This window comes from Chamaea fasciata, unplaced genomic scaffold (genome assembly GCF_029207755.1).
Source record: "Chamaea fasciata isolate MVZ Bird 193981 ecotype frontalis unplaced genomic scaffold, bChaFas1.0.hap1 SCAF_9, whole genome shotgun sequence".
Taxonomy (NCBI): domain Eukaryota; kingdom Metazoa; phylum Chordata; class Aves; order Passeriformes; family Sylviidae; genus Chamaea; species Chamaea fasciata.
In genome coordinates this window covers 4,472,618-4,493,697 of record NW_027094094.1, presented here as the reverse complement: position 1 = coordinate 4,493,697, position 21,080 = coordinate 4,472,618, and the positions used below count along the sequence as shown (strand labels likewise).

Sequence of the window (21,080 nt, the reverse complement as noted above, 5' to 3'; positions counted from 1 at the left end):
CAGCCTTTGCAAGGCAGAAACCTGTAGAATATGGCACGAGTGTTGCAGGTGAGTAGCACAAGGTGTGATTGCCTTTTTTGTGCACATATATATTCTGTACATGTGCCATACACACCAGCTGGCAGACTGAAGGATTCCCCTGTAAGGTGATGCACTTACTTATTGCAGACTCAGCACTAGGAATCTCTGAATTCCCACTGACTTCTGGTCAGTGGTCTGGGGCATTTTGCACATCAGTGGAGCAGACCCTCAGCGACTAGTACCCTGTGGTTTTCCTCTGTCCACCTTGCAGGTACCAAACAGAATTTTATTATATTCTCAAGGCTTTGTTCTCATCCTGTGTGTGCACATGAGTAATAATGTTCCTGTGGGACAATGGTGTCGCTCCTGTGGGAGCAGGATGTGAGCTGAAGGAAAGCTTGGTGATCTGTTTCCTTCCCAAAATCATCTTCTTGTGACCCCTTTTGTGGTTGGTCTCCTCACAGCATGGGTTTCTTGTGAATTTATTTAATCCTAGGATGGATGATCTTGTCACTTTTGCCCTACAATACTGTGAGAGAGGTCCATTAATAGTTAATGGTCAGAAATGTGCCCCTAAAGGAACTGTCTTGTAAATGGAGCGTGGTGACATGTAAGTGACATGTTGGTACCTCCCCCAGCTCCTGACTCAATGCGAGCATCGAATCCAGCACTGCGGACATTCCCCAGGGGGCGGAGGCAGCAGGACTGTTGGCTTTCCATGGTCCCTGGAGTGTCACCCATCTTTCAGCTCCAGCAGGTTGAGGTTACTGCCTTTGCTCTTCTCTGGGCAAAAGGTTTTCGCAGAATCAGAGTGGTTGGAGTTGGAAGGGGCCTCTGGAGATCATCTGTTCCAGCCCCCAGAGAGGGCACTGATTTCTTTTGAATCACCCTGTAATTTCAGAGATATGTTTTATTAGAGAAAGGGAAATAGTTTGTGAGGTTTATGCCTCTAGAGCATAATAGAAAGTTTGTGAGGTTTATGTCACTCACCACAGATATTTGCATTGTTTTCTAAAACCATGTATTCAGCACATCTGTGGCTGCTAGGTTTGATTGGCAGACTAATTCCAGTTTGGTCGATGCCAAATATTAATACCTAAAATAACCAGATAACTCCACCATTGCTTCTCTGTTTTCTGTGGGTTGCTGTACAAATTTAATATCAAAATTAAAATCTGTAGGGATGTTTCACATTCAAAACATGTAATAGCCAACAATCATCATGTTGAAAGAAGTTAATTATTGGGGGATGTCATGTTAGCTGGAAGTCACTGTGTAGGCAAATATTATGTAAAAATCACAATATAGAAAGTTGGCATATCTTTGATATTATCCTAACCTAGTGCGGGGATTAAGAAAATGACCTTTTGCTGTAGCTGTAGAACATTCTTGGTCCTGATGAGTGGGCCCTTGGGTCAGCTAATGGCTGCTGGCCTGAAGTGGTAACTTGATCTCCAGGAAAGGAATTACCATTTGGACTCTCCTGATGATTTTGAATTATGATACAGGGCTGTATTTGTAAGAGTCTGAAGAAAAAAAAAAAAGAGGAAAAACTGTATGTGTCTCTGTATTAGATTTGTGTAACTGTACCACAAGTGATACCACAATATGAATGATGAGAGATTGTCAGTTATTTAATTCTGTATAAACAAAAGGAAAAAGCCCTCAAATGTCAAATGGAATGGGCAGTCATTTTCCCTCTCAGGACTCTGCATACATTTACAAGAAGAAGCTGTTCAAGCTGTTTACAGGTTCCAGCCTGAGTGGATAAGGCCGACTTGAACTGAAGTGACCAAGAACACTTGAACTCAATGAACTTCAAAGGTCCCTTCCAACCCCCAAACTATTTTATGATTCTGTGTATGTGCAGCAGTTCAGAGGCAGAGTTGAGAGCAGGATTGATCTTCATCTGGGGAGATGTATTGCTGGAACATCCTGTTTCAGTGTTCTTTTTTTGTTGTAGCTTACTTGGGTTTGGGGGATTTTCAAGAGAAAATCAGTTCAACTATTGAAAGTGACACCTGGAAACCTGAAAAGGTTTTATCAGATTTTTACAGTGAATGAGCTTTGACTGAAATTAATGCATATCTCTGATTGCCTTGTCTCTCTGGCTTTAGAAACTCTAAAGCTTGGAGTTACTGAGTGTCTTTCCAAATCTGTCAGCCTGTGTGGCCCTTGCCACTGCAGTAGAAGTGCCTGCTCAAGTAACCCACAACCAGATTGACCTCAGAAGGATACAGCCACTCCTATATCCTTGGTTCTGGGCTCATCAGTAAACCACACCTGAATTATTCATGCAGGCTTTATGAGGATCATCTCTGAAAATGATCGATGGAGGTGAAACTACAGAACTCATTCCTCCTTTTTATTTCCAGCTCATCTCCCAGTGGGAGATACCAAGAATGAAAGCCAAAATTAATCTTCTGTACTAAATTGAACAATCTAAAAAGTTGGTTAGGTTGTTTTTTTTTTTTCTCCTTTTCTCTCTGATTGAGTTTCCTCTCATGGTGCATGATAAATTGTTCAGTAAATACTCATGTGAAATTTATACCTTAAATTTATGATATAACAGCTGCAAATGCTTTGGAGGGCCAGGCCTGATGGAATCTGTTTCCTTTAGGTCTTACCACAGATGGTGCTTTTGCATTAGCACTGCGGTGTTTGCTCATTTGGGTCCTTCATGCCACGGCCTTGGACTCTGTGTTTGCCTCACATCCCTGCCAGTACCTCGTACAGGACCTGAACACTGTGTGATGATCCCCTGGTGGCAGATTCCTTGTTTGAGTCCTCAGGCTCAGGGAAACAGGTCTGCAGAGGACTTTAATGTGGGTTTACATTTCCTAGAGGCGATGAATGTACTTGGACAGACATTTTCCCCTTGAGCTGCAGCTCTAGCCGGGTGTAAAGAACGTGTGATCTAAAGATGAGATGGGAAAAAAAGAAGACAAAACACCCATTGCTGTCTCCTCCATCTCAGGGAGTCCAGCTGTACCTCAGGAAAAGACTGTAAGAGTTACTACCAGTTAAAACTGATCAGGGAAGAATTGCTCATCTTCTGAGTGCTCAGTTTCTCTGTACACCTCCAAATGTACAGTCAGAGGGCAATCTGCCAACAGCAGCTCTCCAATGAACCTCTGCAGTCCTTGCTTTCATTGAATCACCCTCCGAGCACTCTTGGGTGGCAGTGGAGCACAGTTTGGTTTTGTTGTTGTGTGTGTGTTGTAAGATTGCCTGGTTTATTTCCTCCCAATATGTCCTATTTCAAAACACACCATGAGAATGAAGTTCTTATGTCAATAAAATATAGAGACAAAACAATTGGTGAACAGAGTTTTTTGAGTAGCAGAGAGAAGGCTGAGTTTATGGAGTGCTGGCAGGGCACCAGTGATACTGCTGACAGGTAGGAGAGACCTCAATTAATCCAGGACATGTTCCACTAATTAGGGAAATAAACCATACTTTTTCCTAAGTGCAAAGTTTGGAAGGAAATGTACAGATTGAAAGCTCTTCACTTCAGCTTTTGTGGAGCAGATCCCCCTCAAGCCAGCCTTGTTACCTGTGATTCCACAACCCTGGCTCAGAGAGAGCAGCTCCTTTGGCTCCATCCCCCTCTCCCCAGTCCCAACACAGGCAGCACTTCTCAGAAATGCAGCTCCAATTCCTGGCTTCAAAAATTCATAATATCACCTCCCATTACCTTGCCAGATTGTTCATATTGCACATCAATAGATCAGTACTCCATAAAGTGGTCAGTCATTTTTGTTTGTCTTTTTTCCCAGAGTAGGCTATACACTAAATAAAAATTCTCTATAGATTTAACATTAAATGAGATAACTCTACAGAAGCTCCCGTGGGGACAGTCCAGTTCCAGTTTTGCTCCCTTGAGTGCCTCCGTAGGAGGTGGTGCTGCTGAGCTCAGTCCTCATGTCAAAGTCCTGCTTTTAAGTCTCTTTTTTATTCTCTTTCCTTGCTATGAAATGAAACCAGGGAGCACGGTGGTGCTGCTGCAGTGTAAATATTGGAGGAAGCCGAGGCCGATGGCAGCGTTCCCACCACGGCCCAAGGCCACAGCTCTGTTGAAAGCTACTTTTTAATGAATTGGGTTTCCGGGTGGCAACTGGGGTGACCTCCCTCACTCCAGGGGCTAAGTCTGAGGACAGGCAGCCAGGAGAGGCAGGGGAACGGGGAGATCTCAATCTTGCTTCCTGACTGCTTTCCAGCTACACTGACAAAAAGGCCATTTTTCATTCTGAAATCAGGGAGGATTTAAATTGTAAGAACCTGTGGTTTATAAAGAAGAGGTAATGTAACTTATGAGGCTGGGTTTCCACACGGCCAGAGGTGAAGAGGAGAGGTCAGCCCTGGTGACTGCCTTCAGTATTTCCTCCAGAGATTTATGGAACAAGCTGGGCAAGAGCTCAGACTTCCCAGATGAGAGTGGGAGTGCTCAGGCTCCACAAGTTGATGCAGTGTTGCCAGATTTGGTTGGTCTAGTGTGATTCTTGGATTTCCCTGTTCTCCCCTGCTGCGGAACCCCATCTGTATGTGCTGTATTTACTGTTTACCGCTGCCTTTCAAGAAGGGACATGAAAGAGACCGACTGAAAGAATGTTTTGTGACTTCTACAGTCTATAATTTTTTGCCTGTTACATACAAAATCCGAAGGATACAGATGGAAAGATATGTATTACATGTCATGAAAGGAAGCTCCCACTAATTTCCCAGGCTGGCTAAACAGATCCATAAATGTGTTCTCCTTTCTGTAGCTCCCACTTCATCGCTGCCCCACAACTCGTCCTTCAGGCTCATACTCTGCTCTTGGCTTCATCCTTGGCTGGAGCTTCAGAATCATATTCTAGATGGTACAAGACTCTTCCTTTGCTGAGAACCTGCCCGCAGCTGGACCCGTGGCGGCTGCTCCTTGTACAGCTTTGAGTTGGTGCCAGCCCTCAGGATGAATCACAGTTTGGCAGTCTTGTTTTGCACCAGGAACTGTACAGCAGCAGCATTATTTCTTTTTGTTCCGTGTATTCCCTGAATTTCTCAGAGAAAAGGCCTTGTGAGTTGAACTGGCTGAAAGATGTAATTTCCTTTTCGCAGAAAGTCCTGTTGTTCTGGGAAAATCTTTTCTTACTGTTTGAATGTAGGCCTGTAGTCTGAAAAAAAACTCATGTAAGAGAGACCATCCATAAATTCACTAAGGAACACTGAACACAAGATTTAATATTTCCAGGAAGCATGTTTACTTTGGAGCATACTACTGGAATGTACTTCCAGGCTTTATGCCCTTGCCCAGATCCCAGGCCATGATAAAGAAGGTTTTTCTGGTATTAAGCTTCCCTTCATGTTTCTTTGTTAAATAGAATTTTCTTTGTGAGCACAATTGCTTCTCCTAACAAGCACATCAGGATCTGAGTTATGGTTAAGACAGTTCTTACTTGATTGTACTAGCTGAAAATCAGGAGTGTTGCATCAGAATCTTTTGGGAATTATTAAATATTAGCAAAACAAAGCCCTTTTCTGGAGTTCAGGCACCTCAGTTGTCTGTCCACAGACTCAAGTGGTTTTCCAGAGTGGAAACTCATGCAGTGAACAAAAAAGAACAAGTATTTCTGTTTACTTCAAATGCTTATGCCCTATTCATCCAAGGGAGAAACCGAGTAAACAAAGGGAGCTCCTTTAAAAGGTAGATAAACAGGCACCAACTCTGTCCATAATTTAACTGAAGAGGACACAGAACTGCTCCATCAAGGCAGTTTAACAAATCTTCCTTTGAGTAGGACATGAAAAGAGAGGGATTTTTTTCCATTCCAGTTACTGTATATGTTACATGTGCTGTACAGACAGTTTGGGGAAAAGGAGTCTAAACATTATTGTTTGAATACTACAGAGCTAGACTTTCAGTTCAAATTGTAAAGGGTGAAACATTAATTAAGTGCAGCACAATGAAAAACTGTGTGAAAGCCTGAGAGATATGAATTACTTCTCATTTTGTTGGTTTAGATGGTAACTTCCTGGGTTTATTTTTATGACACTGGGGGAATATCACACAACTCTGTTTCTCTTTGATTCTTCAAAGTTTCCTGAACCAGCTCCATGGAGGGAGGAGAAAGCTTTTTTATTGTTGTTGTTGAATACCTATTGTGAAGGTTTATTTACAGAAGCCCTTGGTTTTCAGCTGTTCCTTAAGCTTAAAATATGTAGAACTTCAAACATGATGTATCTTTGTAGGGATAAGATTGAAAATGATGCAGTGTGCCTGTTCCAGTTTGACTGTTCTGTGACCTGAGGAATGAGGATGGTTAAAGAAATGACGCAAAGGCTTTCTGAGGAGCTGCAACAGCAGATAGAATGGAAAGCCAGACACAGTGGGTTTGAGCTGTGTAAGTTTGGGGAGAAAAAAAAAATGTCCAAACATCCAAAGTTATAACCTAGTAGAACTCCTTTTGCTTCAGGAGTAGAGGTGATGAACCAGGATTTGGTTGGCACAGGGTCATGATGTGTATCCTGATGAGGTGGGAGCTCTCTCTGGGATTCTCAGAGAAGAGGGAGAGGGAAAATTGGGACCACTGTGCTCCTTGAGGTGTCAGGGGTGACACTGGGGTCCCTTCTTCCCCAGCTCTCCTAAGGCTTTGTGCTGTGATAGACTGAGGCAAATGAATGCAAATCCTGTATTTGTACTTCTCCTGACATGGAGCTGCTTGAAATAATCACAAGTCTCAGGACACCAAACAGAGTCTGGCAGCTCAGAGTTACCTTCTCACTCAAGCAAAATGAGAGGAGTTCTTGATTTGGGGAGGCTTGTGGAGTGCTTCTGGGGGATGAAATGGCTTCTCATTTTATGGCAACACAGATTCCTGGGAAGAGGCAAATCAGTCCTGTCCTTTAGCAAACTGCGGCATTCAATTTACTTCATTACAGACCAACAGTCCAGAACTGCATCTGACCAACAGAAATGCTTGTTGAATGTATTTTGAACATATGTTGAGTGCATATTGAATATGACACCGTTGTTACTGCATTCCTTGCTCCCAGACAAAGGATGAAATGTTTATAATTTGGGCTCAGTTTAAGAAGGAGTGTGATCTATGGTTTCCAGGCCTAGAAGGACAATTTCTTACGGCTGTACGCCTCTAAGAGCAAGTGGTGTGCCCTTGAATGGTTTAGATCATCACTTAATGTTTATGTTACTCATCATTTTGTAGAGTTGCTCCCTTTCAAGCTTGTGTTTCACTCGAATGACTCCGGTTTGGGTGCTGCTGTCTCCTTCCTGGGCTGGCACCAACCCTATGTTTTTGTGTCCCTGTGAGTACATGGTGCCATGAAAGGATTATTGACGATACCAGGATTCCATGCTTTTTACAGGCTGTCTTACCTTGTGTCACAATGTCTGTTTGGAAAGGGTTCTGCTAAAATGGGATGTGGTATTTCCATGGGAGGAGGATGCACAAGAGTTTGCTGCACCTCAGATATCTTCATGTCTGCTCTCTCACCCTTGAGAGCACACAAAGAAATTTGGTGCTGTTTTAGATGTTTGGGCTTATTTTACGAAGTTAGGAAATTCTCTCTAGAGGAGTCTTTTTATTTATATTTTTTAGTTAATTCAGGTGTGCCTGTGCAAAGGAGTAGCACAGGGGTGTTGGTCTGTGTGGCTGAGCCACCCTCCCACTGCAAAGCAGGCTTTGCAGGATGGATTCATTTCCAAGTGTGTGTTCACTTCTGTAACACAAACGACATAAATACTTGTCTAGAGAGAAGACCACAGCTGTGACACCCTGCTCTGGAAACCATACTGGAGTGTCAGATCTCCTTTGGGAAACACAGAGGTAGCCTGAGAGCTGAGCTGTGTGCCACCAGCTGAGGAAGCCCAGCTCTGCCAAGCCTGACCTGCAATCGTGAATCCTCACTGTGCTCACCAGTCTCTGCTTTGATTTTCCCCAGGAGCTCTGACTCTGAAGAAGCCTTTGAGACCCCGGAGTCCACCACACCTGTCAAGGCACCACCTTCACCTCCACAGCCACCCCCTGAAGCAGCAGCAGCAGCAGCAGTTGTTACAGACGTAGCAGAGCAAGAAATAAAACCTCAGCTGCCCGTGGAAGATACAGGTAATGAGTGGGACATGTTGCTGAGGGGAGGTGAATGTGCAGGGAGCTGTTTCTTTAAGCACAGGCAAGGAATTAATGCTAATGAATTGGCTTCTGGATTATTAGCAAATTACCCATGCAGAGAGGAAGAAGTTGCCTTCTGGAATAAAGTGACGGAGAATCTGTCCATAACACTTCAAAAATGTTAAAGAAAAGAGGAGCTCTCCAGAAAAAAACTTTCTTCCTTTTGAACCAAGCTTCTTTTTGTAAGATCTTTAGAGAGTCAGATGAGTAGAAAAAGGAGATGTGAGATGCAGGTGAGCACTGTTAACTGTGACAATTAACAAAATGCCATTTTCAAATGTGTTAATGAAACAGGAGGTGGTCAAAAAGCCCATTAGAACAACAAAAATACTGATTTTATAGAAGGAACACAAGGTTATATATGAATGTATGTATGGTATACATATGTGAAAATCGGTAACATACTGGGAAAATAAAACCTTTAAAAAGGGAGAATTGTGTTTAAAACCCAAAGAAATTCTTTCCCCAAAAAAGTCTTCTTTGTTCTCCAGATTGAGTAATGGAATATGAGGGAGTAGAAAGCATGCCATTAGCCCAAAATAGCTTTGTTTGGGTTGTCGGATGACAGCTCAACAGTTTGAGACTGAATTCCCTGTATATGCTGTCTTTTTTCCATCTGAAAGTCAAGTCATCTCGATCACCTGGCTAAATTGTATGCAGATAATATTTCTCCCAGCAGTCTAAAGCTCAGTTGTATTGTGTTTGAAAAGAGTTGTAGCATCCCACCGAAGGTCTGAAGCCACCTAGAGCATTTCTGGGAGTTGCTCATTAAGCAGTGCTGTTTAGGATCTTGATTTATGATACAGGTTTATAAGAAGCTTCAAGGATTTTCTACAAACTGATTTCACAAAATAAAAAGTATATAACTGAGGCACCCTGCTGCTTTTTCCTTTCTGCTCTTAAGAGTTCCCTGGTCATTGTAGCAAAAGTTACTCATTCTGCATCTTCTTTCCTTTTTTTAAATCTTTGGCAATCCAGTGATTACAAAATAAGTGCTCAGAGAACAAAAGAACACGCATGCTGAACAGGATTGGAGCGTGCTTTTAATTACTGCAGTAGATTATCTTCAAGCCCTTGATTACACATGTGCTTCCCTGGCACATGTGATTCTTGTCTCCTTCCATCCCAGTTCTCCCCCTCCTTTTTTTCAGGTCTTTCTGAAGAAAAGTGGGAAATTGAATATGACTATTCACAGTCAGCGTGAGGTTTATTGGAGGCCATTGGATGGCAGAGGGGAAACCATTTCATTTGCAAATCAGATTGTCCATGGGGAAGCAAGTTACAGCAAAGTGACAGAGATCTGTTCAGCGTTCCAAAACGATGCAAAACACAGTTATACAACAGGGGAATTTATTGGAGGGGAAGAAGATGCCTAATGCAGAAAAAATCCAAATGTAGGAGGGCAGCACAAAGCATTTATTTGTTTTGGAATTGTTTAGAAGAAATAAATAATGAGACTATAATTTAGGTATTTAGAAATGAGGAAAGTTAAACATTTTGTACTTTATAAACCATTTGAGTGTCTTGTAGTTTATTTATTTCATAAGTTATGCGTGTGGCTGCACACAAAGAGAAAGAATCCCTTCCTCATGGGTCGGGCATTGAAGCAGAGTTCCTGGATGGCACCATACAGGTAAAAAACCAGGTTTCACTGGAGTAGGAGTGAGGAATATGGGCAGCTGGAGAGCACCGGGAGAGGCAGCACTGTCCTGCTGGGCTCCTGGTTCAGCAGCCACATGGCTTTGTGTTCACATGGGTTGGGTGACAGAGCGTGTTGGGTGGAAGGAGGGAGCACAGTAAGTGTTTAAAGGATTATTTCATCTATAGCTGACAGTGATTACTTATGCAGATGGCTGCAGTTGTGTTGCATGATATCATTAGCACAGCAGCTGGACCCCAGTGCTGGAAAGCCAAGAGGAGAGTTTTTAATTAGGTTGACTTCAATGGTCGTTTAATAAATATGATGAAAGTGAACTGGGCTGGACTCGTGCTGGGTTTGTGCCAGCTCCTGGTGGGGTAAAACCTGCTGCATGGCTCTGGTCCATCAGCAGCAGAGCAGAGGAGGGGAGTCAGTCTGAGGGCAAGTCTGGAGGGGAAGAGGAGCAGCAGAGCAAGTATGGAAACTACCCCTGAGCCCCAGGAAATGCCACCAATAAGCCCTTCCATTCCTTCCTAAATAAATTCTGGGAAATGTGGGTTATAATCTCGAGGCAAATCGGAGAGTTTTGGGTTGCGGTTATTATCTTTTGTCATTATTTTAAATTAATTGTTACTTGTCTCCTCAGCTTCCCATAGCAGTGGCCTCTTGTCCTCCTTGTTTCATCCATCTGAGCACCAGAATGTCCCCCAAGCCCATTCTCCCAAATCCCCTCGTTTTGGCCAGGAATTCCTGCCTGGGGATTTTCTGTCACCCCCCCGCCTTCCCTGGATGATTACTGAATTCAGATTGTATTCACAGGGGAGAGTGAGAGCTGGAGTCCCCTCTGTGCATTACAGCCCAGCAGTCAGGACATGGAGCACCTATATTTGAGTCCTTCTGGTGACAGAGAAATTCGAGGTCGGGCTTTCCAGTAGAGACATTATGGTCCAGACAAAAACAAACTAAATTTTTGGTATGGACAGCATTTTTCTTCGGTGTTTTTCATCTTGAAGCCTGATACGGAAAATTTGCAAAGAAACTTTTATATGCAACGTTTGAATACATCTTAGAATAAATGACAAAAGTATTTTTACACAACTTCAAGTGGTACTAATTGATTTCCTGACATCAAAGGGTTTTCATAACAAGAAGGAACTTGAAATAAACTGTGTTCAAAATTTCTAGTGTAAGGTAATTCCAGTTCCTATATGCATTTTTTTTTTGCTTTTGTATGCATTTTCCTGAGGTTTGCCTTTGTTTGCATTTTCTCTAGAAAACAGAACTGATATTCAATTTCTTCTATATTTGCTTATTATGTCTGTTTAAATGTTACTGCAAAGCCTGTCAGAAGAGTGTTTCATTTTGTTTCCAGCTCAGCAGTGTTAAGGCCTATTTTCAGTTTGTCTCCCTCTGCTTTAGACATGCTTCAGCAAAGTAGTTCCTTGCCTTGGCTACTTCTGTAAAAAAGCAACAGAAATTTGTTTTGTTTATTAATGCACTCAGTCTTGCAATATCTTATTAATGCTCTTAGGCACAGGATGGGATTCTTGGGTCTGTCCTGTGCAGGGCCAGGAGTTGGATTTCAATGGTCTTTATGGGTCCCTTCCAACTCAGGAGATTCTGTGACTTTCTAGCAACTTCTGGTTCTTCCATAGCAGGTGCCAGGTGAAAATGCCAAGTGTTAAACAACCTTATAACTCTAATATTTAGATCTCATCACCTGTATGCAAGAAGTCTGAATTTTATATTGTTGAGTTTGGGTTTGGGATTTCTTTTCATCATAGATCCTGTCAAAATTTGGCTGCAGTCAGAGGAATTTCCTAGTGGAAGGAGCAGAACTTGGACTTTCTTTTTTAATGAATAAAATGAGGGAGTTTGAGGAGCTTGCCTGGTTTTTTTATTGCAGTGTAAGTTCCCCAGCTATCCTCCACATTCCTGGAATGCTTTATAAAACTTAATATCTTCTTGTAGGCAGCTCTTACCAGTATAAATTGTGGGTGACTCAGTGCCAATAAAAGGCGTAAACCTGATTTAAGACCTTGTGCTGGTCTCTCTCTAGGGCGAGTAAGTCCTGCTTTAATTCCATGGCTGGTCTCGTAGTATGTTCCTTTGTGATCAAACTGCATTTTAATAAAATACTGTAGTGATACTGGTTGGCTTAATTTTGTGTTGTAAAAGGACAAATGTCCCTGCTCTCTGAATAGGCTGGTAATGTCAGGGAAGTATGATCTTTATGTCTCTTTGTAGTAATGAAGCCTTGAGTACCATTTATACCTCCTGCCCCAGCAATTCTGCTGCTACCAGGAGTGAGCCAGCCCTGTGGTAAAGCCAGAAGAGGCTGACAGCAGCATTTCACTTCTGCCAAGAGCCCTGTTTGCTGAGGCAGTTTCACATCTTGTTTCATAAAGAAACAATAAAAAATATCAAGCAGCACTCTGCAGAAATCTGTACCCTTGAGTAGAAAGGATTTGCTGAGGAGGAAGTCGTGAAATAAGCAGTTAAAGAAGATTAAAGCCTTGCACTGTGTGGAGCACACGGAATTGAAATGCTGGTTTGTTGGGAGTAGCTGCAAAGCCTTGCACGCTGCCTCTGCGTGATGCATCCCAAACCTCAGCCTCTTATTTACAGTCCAAGTCCTGCAGGGCAGTGGTTTATTTTATTTTATTTTACTTTGTTTTAATGCATGTTTATGCTACTTTGAACAAGGGCCTGGGTGCTGTTGGGAGCTTTGACATAGGCTGGAATGAAAACAGTGCATAACTGCAGATGATTCCTTGTTCAGATCCCACTTTCATTTCATGCTGACCTACATTTGTACTCGGCTGACATCCCAGCGTTTATTGTGATGTATTCCCCTGAAGTGCCTTCCATTCTCCTTTCAGGGTGAAAGGGACAGATTAGGCTAATGCTGGAGGTTTGTGGCACCTCTCTGAGTGCCCTTCACCGAGTGATGTGTGTGTGAAGTGAGCACCAGCCCGGCTGGCAAATGAAGCCTAATTAATGACCCCTCAGCCAGGCTGAAACCAAGCCCAAACCAGTGGGGATTAAGGAGGAAAATAAACTGTTCTGAAGTACTGCCATGCTATTAGCATTCATTTAGCAGAAAAAAACCACATTAGAATATTATTTTAATTGATGTATCCTGGTGAACTTCCACAGTCTTTAAAGAGAAACTGCATAGCTGTCATGCCTTTGACAGTCTCTGGAAGTACATGGTGCCACTTTGGGAAATGCATCCAATTCCCTTAAGTCTCTTTCTGTCCTCTACACCCATAAATAATAATTCTTGCAGTCTCTGTGCAGACATACAATTTCTTTTGAAACAAAGGAATTGTTTTTCCTTTTCTTAATCCATTCATAGCTTCTCACTAAAATAATAACTGATTTTCTGTATTGCTTTTATCAACAGTATTAATGAATGTAGCAGGGCAAAACGAGAGTTATTCTGCAAAACATGTCAGGATTGGAATGAAAAGGATGAGCAGAAATGTCTGAAATCATTTAGGGCTGAGCAAAGCATTCATTTTTGTTTGACTGTTTTTCTTTATAATTGCATAATTAAAAAAAAAAATAATGACAACATGAAGAGGGCTGTGTTGCTTCAACAGGAAACACCGGGGGCATTTTGGTCCTCTGTGAGAGCTGTGAGCAGCTGGCTCAGCCTAGCCTGAGCTGGGAGCTGGAGAGAGCTGTCCCAGGTCTTGGGCACCCCACAGGGACACACAGGGACAGAGGTGACCGTGGTACATTCAGATCAGAGTAGTACAGTCACAGCAGGAGCAGGCCATATGCAGGATTGCTGAAACATTTGAATAATCAGCCTAATGAGCTGGAAGGCAGCAAGGTCCATCACCTTCATGCTTTCCTGCCTCTGTTTTCTGATTTTTTGTTATGCGCTCTTGTCTTTTTTCTACTTTGTCCAATAGAGTTGTTATATACCAAGTGAAGAGATTTCTATAAATCATTTTAGGATTCCATTCAATAAGAAAACCTTTAATTGCAGTGGAAAGCTGCTTGGATTAACAGTTTTAACATAAATCTCTACAAAATTTTCTTTTCATCAGCAAGTTCGAAGTGTACTTGGAAAAACCTGGTTTAAATAATCAGTAGGGACCGTCAGGCTTTTAAAAGGAAGATATTTTCAACTGAAAATATTTATGGAGTTCTCTAAGTGACTTTTTTTTAAAACCTTTACCATAATTTATTTCATCTTAAGTTCTCAATTATTCATGTCTTATTATAAACTTGCAATTATTGACTGCTTGGGGCAGATAGAGGAGCAGCATTGACGGGAGAGGAAGCCATTTTCCTCTGGGTAAATTGGTAAAAATAGCACATGGGAAACAAATCTTAAGGTCAGCATGTAATTACTGAAGCACCAGTCAGTTTATAGGAGGTTTACTTCTTAAGAGCTCTGACACAGTTGTGTGAACTCTTTATAGTAGTAGAAAATGGGAGAAAAAAGTGCTTTATGTGCAGTTTTTCTAGTATTTGCAATATTTAGCATATTATGATAATATCCATGTCTAGAAGTGGTAGTTTGGAAGAGGTGCTTTAGAGGCTATTGCAAGTACATATTTTGTCTTTTCGTGAAACTTGCCTTGAATCCTGTTCTGGGGAGAACAGATCTATTTTTCCCCCTAATCTGGTTCATATACTGGAAAAGTCACTTTGGTTTGCTTAGTCAATTTGTGTGATTTCAATGCCTTTTTCTTCTACTTGCAGTAATATTAGATGACAACAAAACCCCTACAAATGTGTTTGTAAGTGCGCTGAGTTTTCTGTTTGTTCCCACAGGGCCGTGTCCAGAGGCTGAACCCGTAACCGATGTGTCACACAGCGAACCAGTTCAGGAGAGCCCTTTCCGTCCCCCCTGCCACTCCTTCTCCACTGTCTTCGATGAGGACAAGCCCATAGCCAGCAGTGGGACCTACAACTTGGACTTCGATAACATTGAGCTGGTCGATTCTCTCCACGCCTTAGGACCGAGCTCTGCAGAGCCCAAGAGTCGTGACCCCAAAGCAAATGTCCGGAGAAAATCCACGGATTCCGTCCCGGTTTCCAAATCCACGTTGTCTCGATCTCTCAGCCTGCAGGCCAGCGATTTTGATGGAGCATCTTACCTTGGCAGCAGTGACACGTTAGCACCGGCAGCAGATGTGTATGCTACTGGTTCCAGCAGTGCTTCCAGTACCCTCAAGAGAACGAAAAAACCCAGACCAGCTTCCTTAAAAAAGAAGCAGTCAGCCAAAAAACCTCTGGATGCTCCGCTGGTGAAGGAAACCCCACAAGAACCTCCTGAGCTTGACCAAGCAGCTTGTGAGGATAAAGCACCTGAGGTGAAGGCTGACTCAGCAAAGCCCGAATGTACTGAACCTTCCAAAATCTCTGCTGAGAAAGAGGAGGCCCCGCCCGTGCCTGAAGGATCCGACCCTTCGGATCCGGACCGTTTCGAAGAAGGGATTAGCGCGTTTAGCTCCAGAGGCAGCAAGGTGCAGAACTCTCCCCCTGCCAGCAGGAAAACGCTGCCTCTGACAACGGCCCCCGAGGCCGGGGAGGTGACTCCTCCCGACACCGGGGGACAGGAGGACCCTCCTGCCAAGGGCGTCGCGGTGAGGCTGGAGTTCGATTACTCCGAGGAGAAAGGGGGGAGCGAGGAGCAGCAGGAGAGCACTCCTCCTCCCAAAAAGGCAGGGAAAAAGCCCGGTGCTAAAATGCCACTACGGAGGCCAAAGACTAAAAAGCCAGTGGAGAAGCTTGACAATGCCCCAACCACACCGACCAAGTCGCCCACTGATCCGAACGAGATCCCCATCACGAAGGGATCCTACACTTTTGATATCGACAAGTGGGACGATCCCAATTTTAACCCCTTCTCATCCAGTACAAAAATGCAGGAATCGCCCAAACTGCCTCAACAAACGTACAGCTTCGAGCCAGACATGTGTGAGGACTCCATTGACCCTTTCAAGACTTCTTCTAAGATAGCCAGCTCGCCTTCCAAATCTCCAGCTTCCTTTGAGATACCAGCCAGTGCCAACGAAACCAACGGAACGGAAGGAGACAGCCTGAACAAACCTGCCAAGAAGAAGAAGACGCCACTAAAAACGTAAGTTAAAGGGCAGAGGCGTTTCTAGAATAGAAGCAGCGCATTCCTCCCCCCTTTAGCTCAGTTGCACAGGATTTATATCTGAATAGAGAGAGAGGGAGGTGACCTTGGGTGTTGGTGGCCACAACTGGGGGGCTGTTCCTGCTCTCAACCCATTTCCTCAATAATTTGATATTTCCAGAACTACCAAGCCACGTTGTGCAACCGCATTTTTTAAGTCTTTGGGCTCAGTGTAGTTTTGAACCTGGTTAAATTGTAATTTTATCAGTTATGTGCCCAATTTTCTGCAAGCTCATTCTGGGAAGTTGATGCTGTTTATCGCCCTAGCACAACTATTTTATGAATCATTGTTTTTGAGCGTGGGACGTGAAATAGTAAGGCAGTGACAAATCTCATATTGCAAACAGCAGGAAGTTGGTTTCATCCAGTGACTTATGGTATTTAAAAGAAAACAGCCTGAAACAGAAGAGTGCAGTATTGAAATAAATTTTTTAAAATACAGATACACGAATAAGAAATACGAAAAAAATCCTTCTTATGAAAGAGCTTACAATTGTGCAGAAAGTTTAAAATCTCCAAAACTACTAGATGTTAGGGATGGATCCAGCTTTTAGACATGGGTGACAAATTCCAGGATAAATTTTCTACGTTTTTGTTTTTAGATATTTGGTTAAAAACCTTTATGGCTGTTGCTGATATTCATGTTGTTTTATCTGTTCGGATATAGTTATTTTGAGTTGGTGACCACTAAGTTATATCTGAAATTGATCTCCTGTGTGTACGTCTAAGAAAGTATCTCAGTTCATGTTCTTTTGTGGTTTAAATGTTCCAGCTAGCTAACAGAAATGGGAGCACAAATTTTAAATGCCAATTTAAGATAAGAAGATAACATGGTTAATGTAAAGCAGTACAAAAGCTGATCTCCTGTACAGGGTGAGATGGAGATTATTCAGAATTAATAGCCTCCTGCCTTCTAAGCTTCGAGTTCAAGGCCTTTGTCAGATTTGAGGAAGCTTGTGCCTTTATTTTCTTTCTAGGGGTGTTTCTGACTTATGGATAGTTTAGACCATTGTGTAGTTGAGTTGTTTTCTTTGGGAGAGGAGCCTGCTTTTTTCTGGCGTTGCTACTTTTTCAGGTTTACCTGAAACTTAGTGGTAAATGACACATTTTTTCCCAAGCCTGCAGTCCAAATTAATTCCGTCCAAACCCAGAAGATTTAAAAGTCTGACAGCAAGAGAGGAACAATTTGAATCTTTCTGGGGAAGTGCAGAGGGAAATTTTAGTATCACCAGATCATTAAGTTCTTGCAGGCAGCCTGAGTCTCCTTGTGTCTTCCAGTAGCTGGAGTTGCCAGACCCCCCAGAGTGGGCTTCTTGGGTTCTCCCATCTGCTTTGAATATTGGGGAGAATTCCAAAGTTAATAATTGAGGGGCAAAATGAGTTTACAGAGAGCTTGCTAAGCCACACTTGTCCTTGAGAAAATCTATTGCAGGGAAACCCTGTCCTAGAATCACAAAGTTCAGTGCTGGTGTTATCACGGAGGGGAGCTGAAGCTTCCCCAGGCTCAGGGCACACAGGTTCTTGGGTCAGGAGGGGTGCAGGAATTCCCAGCCAATGCTTGGCACTGCTTTCACTGGGTTGTGTTGTGTGTTGCTCACTGCAGCCCCATAACCTACTTCTGCAAATGTTTTGGGGTTTTTTTTTGGTTTTTTGGGGTTTTTTTTTACAAAGATGAGACTCTGCATATTAATAACCCATTGCAGCCTGCAGCTGTGGTACTTTCTGGAAGAAAATTGCCTTAAGGCTTGAGAGGGGATGCTAGGATAGGCAGTGGCAGGAGGTTTTATTAGCACTGTTGAAGGATGCAGAAATCAAACCCTGTGGAGCAGTTTGAAAATGAGTTCCTCACGTGGAAAGGCAGTGATTTCTAGATTAGAGGTGAAGAAACCAGGCATGAGTTTAAGCCTTTTCTGAGCTTGTACTGCTTTGAATCTGAGCCATGTGCTCAGCCTAACATCTGTTAAATCAATAAAAATAAGCCATTTTTGTTCTTGAATGAAACTGCAGCAGTCCAAGCATTGACCTCCCTGTGAAAAGATGAGGTTTTTACAAGAAATGTGAGCTCGACACAAATTGCTCTCTGGTCATCTACTCGAGTGCTGAGCTGCTTGGGGACAATCACGTGGCTCAGGTGATGCTGAGCAAAGAGCAGCTGATGCCTCCCCAGTGCCAGCTCACAGTGATGAGTAAAAATAAGTGGTTTATAGATATAGTGCTTGTGCAGGCAATGCTCTGGAAGCTCTTGGATGGCTGAAGGCTGTTTAGAAATGGAAGGTACCAGCTGTCACAAGCATTGCACGTGAGGAGAGATGAGCAGAAGCTGCCAAGCTTATGAGTAAATGAAAACTTTTCTTAGCCTAAGCTGTTTGGCAAAGTTTGCTTCTGCTTCGAGGGAAACCAGTTTGCTCTGTTAGAGCACCGGGTTAGGTTTTGGAGAGGACCAAACCAGCTGAGATTTAAAGAAATGTCATTTTGTATCCTGACCTGGGTAAATGGTTTGAAATGGTCAAGTAGCTTTTTCTGTGCCGTCACAACACATCAGCAAACATGACAAAACCTGGAATAACTGTGCCCTTAAGCTTAGCTGCCATTCAAGAACAGTTTTACATCTCATAAAATAACAAATACAGTGTTTTGAAAAGCAAGCAGGTGGCCTCCGTCAGGGAAGGCAAGGACGGTTACTGTGTTGAAAGGAACTTATCTTGAAGGTGTCAGCTTTGAAAAATGCGTTTTGTAAGGTGAAAGCGTATGGAAAGTATAACATTGAACTAGAAAACATTGAAGGACTTGATGAATATTTTTTTCTCCTTGTGTATTTCCCAATAAAAAGTAGGAGTTAAGATTATACAGGTAGAAAATATGCATGATCAGATTGCCTTAACACATTAACAGTATTTGTAGGTTAATCTTTTTTGTCAGTTCCTTCTGTCTGTCTCTCTTTTCTTTGTCTTCTTTGTCTTAGGATGGTAGAAGATGTGATGTCTGTATGTTCTCTGTTGTAAGTAATTCTAAGCTAACAATTCAAATTTCCTCTTTGATTTATGGGCTTTTTAATTTTACTTATTTATTTTGCAGCATGATCAGTTATTATTCAGCATGAAGCTTTTGTGTTAAATGATTTCACTTCACTTGCTCATATGAAAGCTGTTTTAAGTAAGATGCCTGACTGTGAATGAATTTGAGGAATCTCTTGCCTTATTATCTGTTGCCTGTCAAAGAAGATCCTCATTTTAAAACTATAGAGATTTTGTATCCTTGAGCTAAAATGTGAAAGTTTTATTTCTACTGCTGAACCACATTGTACAATCTAAATACTTCCTAAATACTGCTCAAAGTGCTTGTCTTTCTTGAAGGAAAAAGTTATCCTAATTAATTCTGTCATCATAACTGGATAATTAATGGCATTGAACACACCAATACTCAGCTGCCCAATTTATTTTCCCCTCTAGATGTGGTATTGATTTACCCTCTGCCGATTGAAACCCGCCATTAGAATTTCTAGTGTCAACTTTGCCATCATTGATCAGGGATGAGCTGGTGGGCAGTAATTTTTTGCCACTGCATCTCAGTTCAAATATAAAGTCTTATCAGTGAGTTTGCTGTGGTATTTTCCTCCCTGTTGTAGTTAGTAACATAAGTGGTTTTGAATAACTCTGGCAATGTGCATCAAGAGAGCAGATAGGTAATTAGTTTATTCCTGGTTAGAAACTTGAGCCAAATTTTAGCCAATTGTGAATAAAGGCAACATTCATAATTATACACCATCATGACATAATGTATGTTCTTCATTCCTTTTGCTTGATGGAAACCTGTGGGGTTTTGGGGGGCTACAGTGTCCGTGCTCCCAGTCTGCACTGTGAGGTGTCAGGGGAACTGGAAGCAGAATTGCCATATTTCTTCCTGTATTTGTTTTTAAGAAGGTCTGTTGTGCCCATTTGGAATGACACGGCTCATTCTGGCATCTGGGGAGCAGCATCTGCCTCAGATGGTTTGATACAGTTCATCTAAAGCAAAGCAGGTTTTTGGGGTCATTGGAGCCTAAGTTTATCACGGTTCTAATTCTCAGGTAAAGGTGTGGCTTAGACCTAAGTTTGGGATGTGAAACTGAAGCAGACAGAAGCTAAATAAATCATTTCCACAGGGCCCTGGAGGGTGCCTGTGGTGGAGCAGGGATTTGAATTTCAGCCGAGCAGTAACTCCGCTCTGTGAAGGTGTCAGGAGTTAGCATGGAAAATATGGCAATCCTGCTGTTCTCAGCTTTTGAGGGATCGAGGCCTGTTCCAAGTGCATGACAAAAATATGTACCCATGGCATGTCTCTCTGGGGTGCTGCTGCCTAATGGATGGGATTTTAATGCAGAAGGGCTTACAGAGGTTGCGTTGTCTGTGGCTGTCTCTTGCTAAGTGTGAAATGACCTGATTCTTGCTGCTATTACCGTATTAACAGTTTGAACTTTATTTGCAGTGATACATTTAGGGTGAAAAAGTCACCAAAAAGATCCCCACTATCAGATCCTCCTTCTCAGGTAAAGTGCTGCCTTATTTTGATGCATGTAAATCATGTTCTTCTAAGGGTAAAAAGAAGGAAATTTGATTAATTTAGTTGTGGAATTGTATGTTTAATAACAGAAGATAATTTTGTTGTAGACTTGTACTTTTAATAACAGGGGAGATTTCTGTAAGGAATATATGCATATGTCCAAGTATAGCACATTGGGCTATTACCATAAAACATTAACCTTTTGTCCTCTAGAAGTGTGTACACAGTATGTAGTAGATTTAGTATTTTCTCTGGGAATTCCTGTTAGAGTATTGGCAGATGTACTTTGGAAAGCCCTGTGTTAAGATGGAGCAAGGATATGAATAAATATCTTCAGTCAGTTGTCTGAAAAATGAGATTATCACTATCCACCCTGGAATTTTTAGATCAGAAAGTAAGAAACTAAATGCACCAAATTGGTGGGCTGGAAGGGAAATAGAAATAAACCAAGTGGGCTGATCTACCGGGAACATGTGCTTGGATAGTTTTGTTCCGTGTTGTAAACTGCTGGCAGGTGGTTTTCTTGGAAGAGAAGTTAACAAAA

The 21,080-nt window shown here is 42.4% G+C and overlaps 1 protein-coding gene across 5 annotated transcripts in view; it reads left to right on the top strand.

Annotated features, from left to right (window-relative positions):
• The window catches only part of TACC2 (transforming acidic coiled-coil containing protein 2), a 119,565-nt gene that overhangs the window by 72,249 nt on the left and 26,236 nt on the right, over positions 1-21,080 (top strand). For 3 of the 5 annotated variants that reach the window (XM_066190790.1, XM_066190788.1, XM_066190786.1), the window contains exons 6-8: positions 7,963-8,126; positions 14,626-15,937; positions 20,462-20,522. In XM_066190790.1, coding sequence (XP_066046887.1) covers positions 7,963-8,126; positions 14,626-15,937; positions 20,462-20,522 — 1,537 coding nt within the window. Of the gene's footprint in view, positions 1-7,962; positions 8,127-14,625; positions 15,938-18,959; positions 18,996-20,461; positions 20,523-21,080 lie in introns of all 5 variants that reach the window. The other 2 variants (XM_066190785.1, XM_066190787.1) reach the window with 2 other exon arrangements.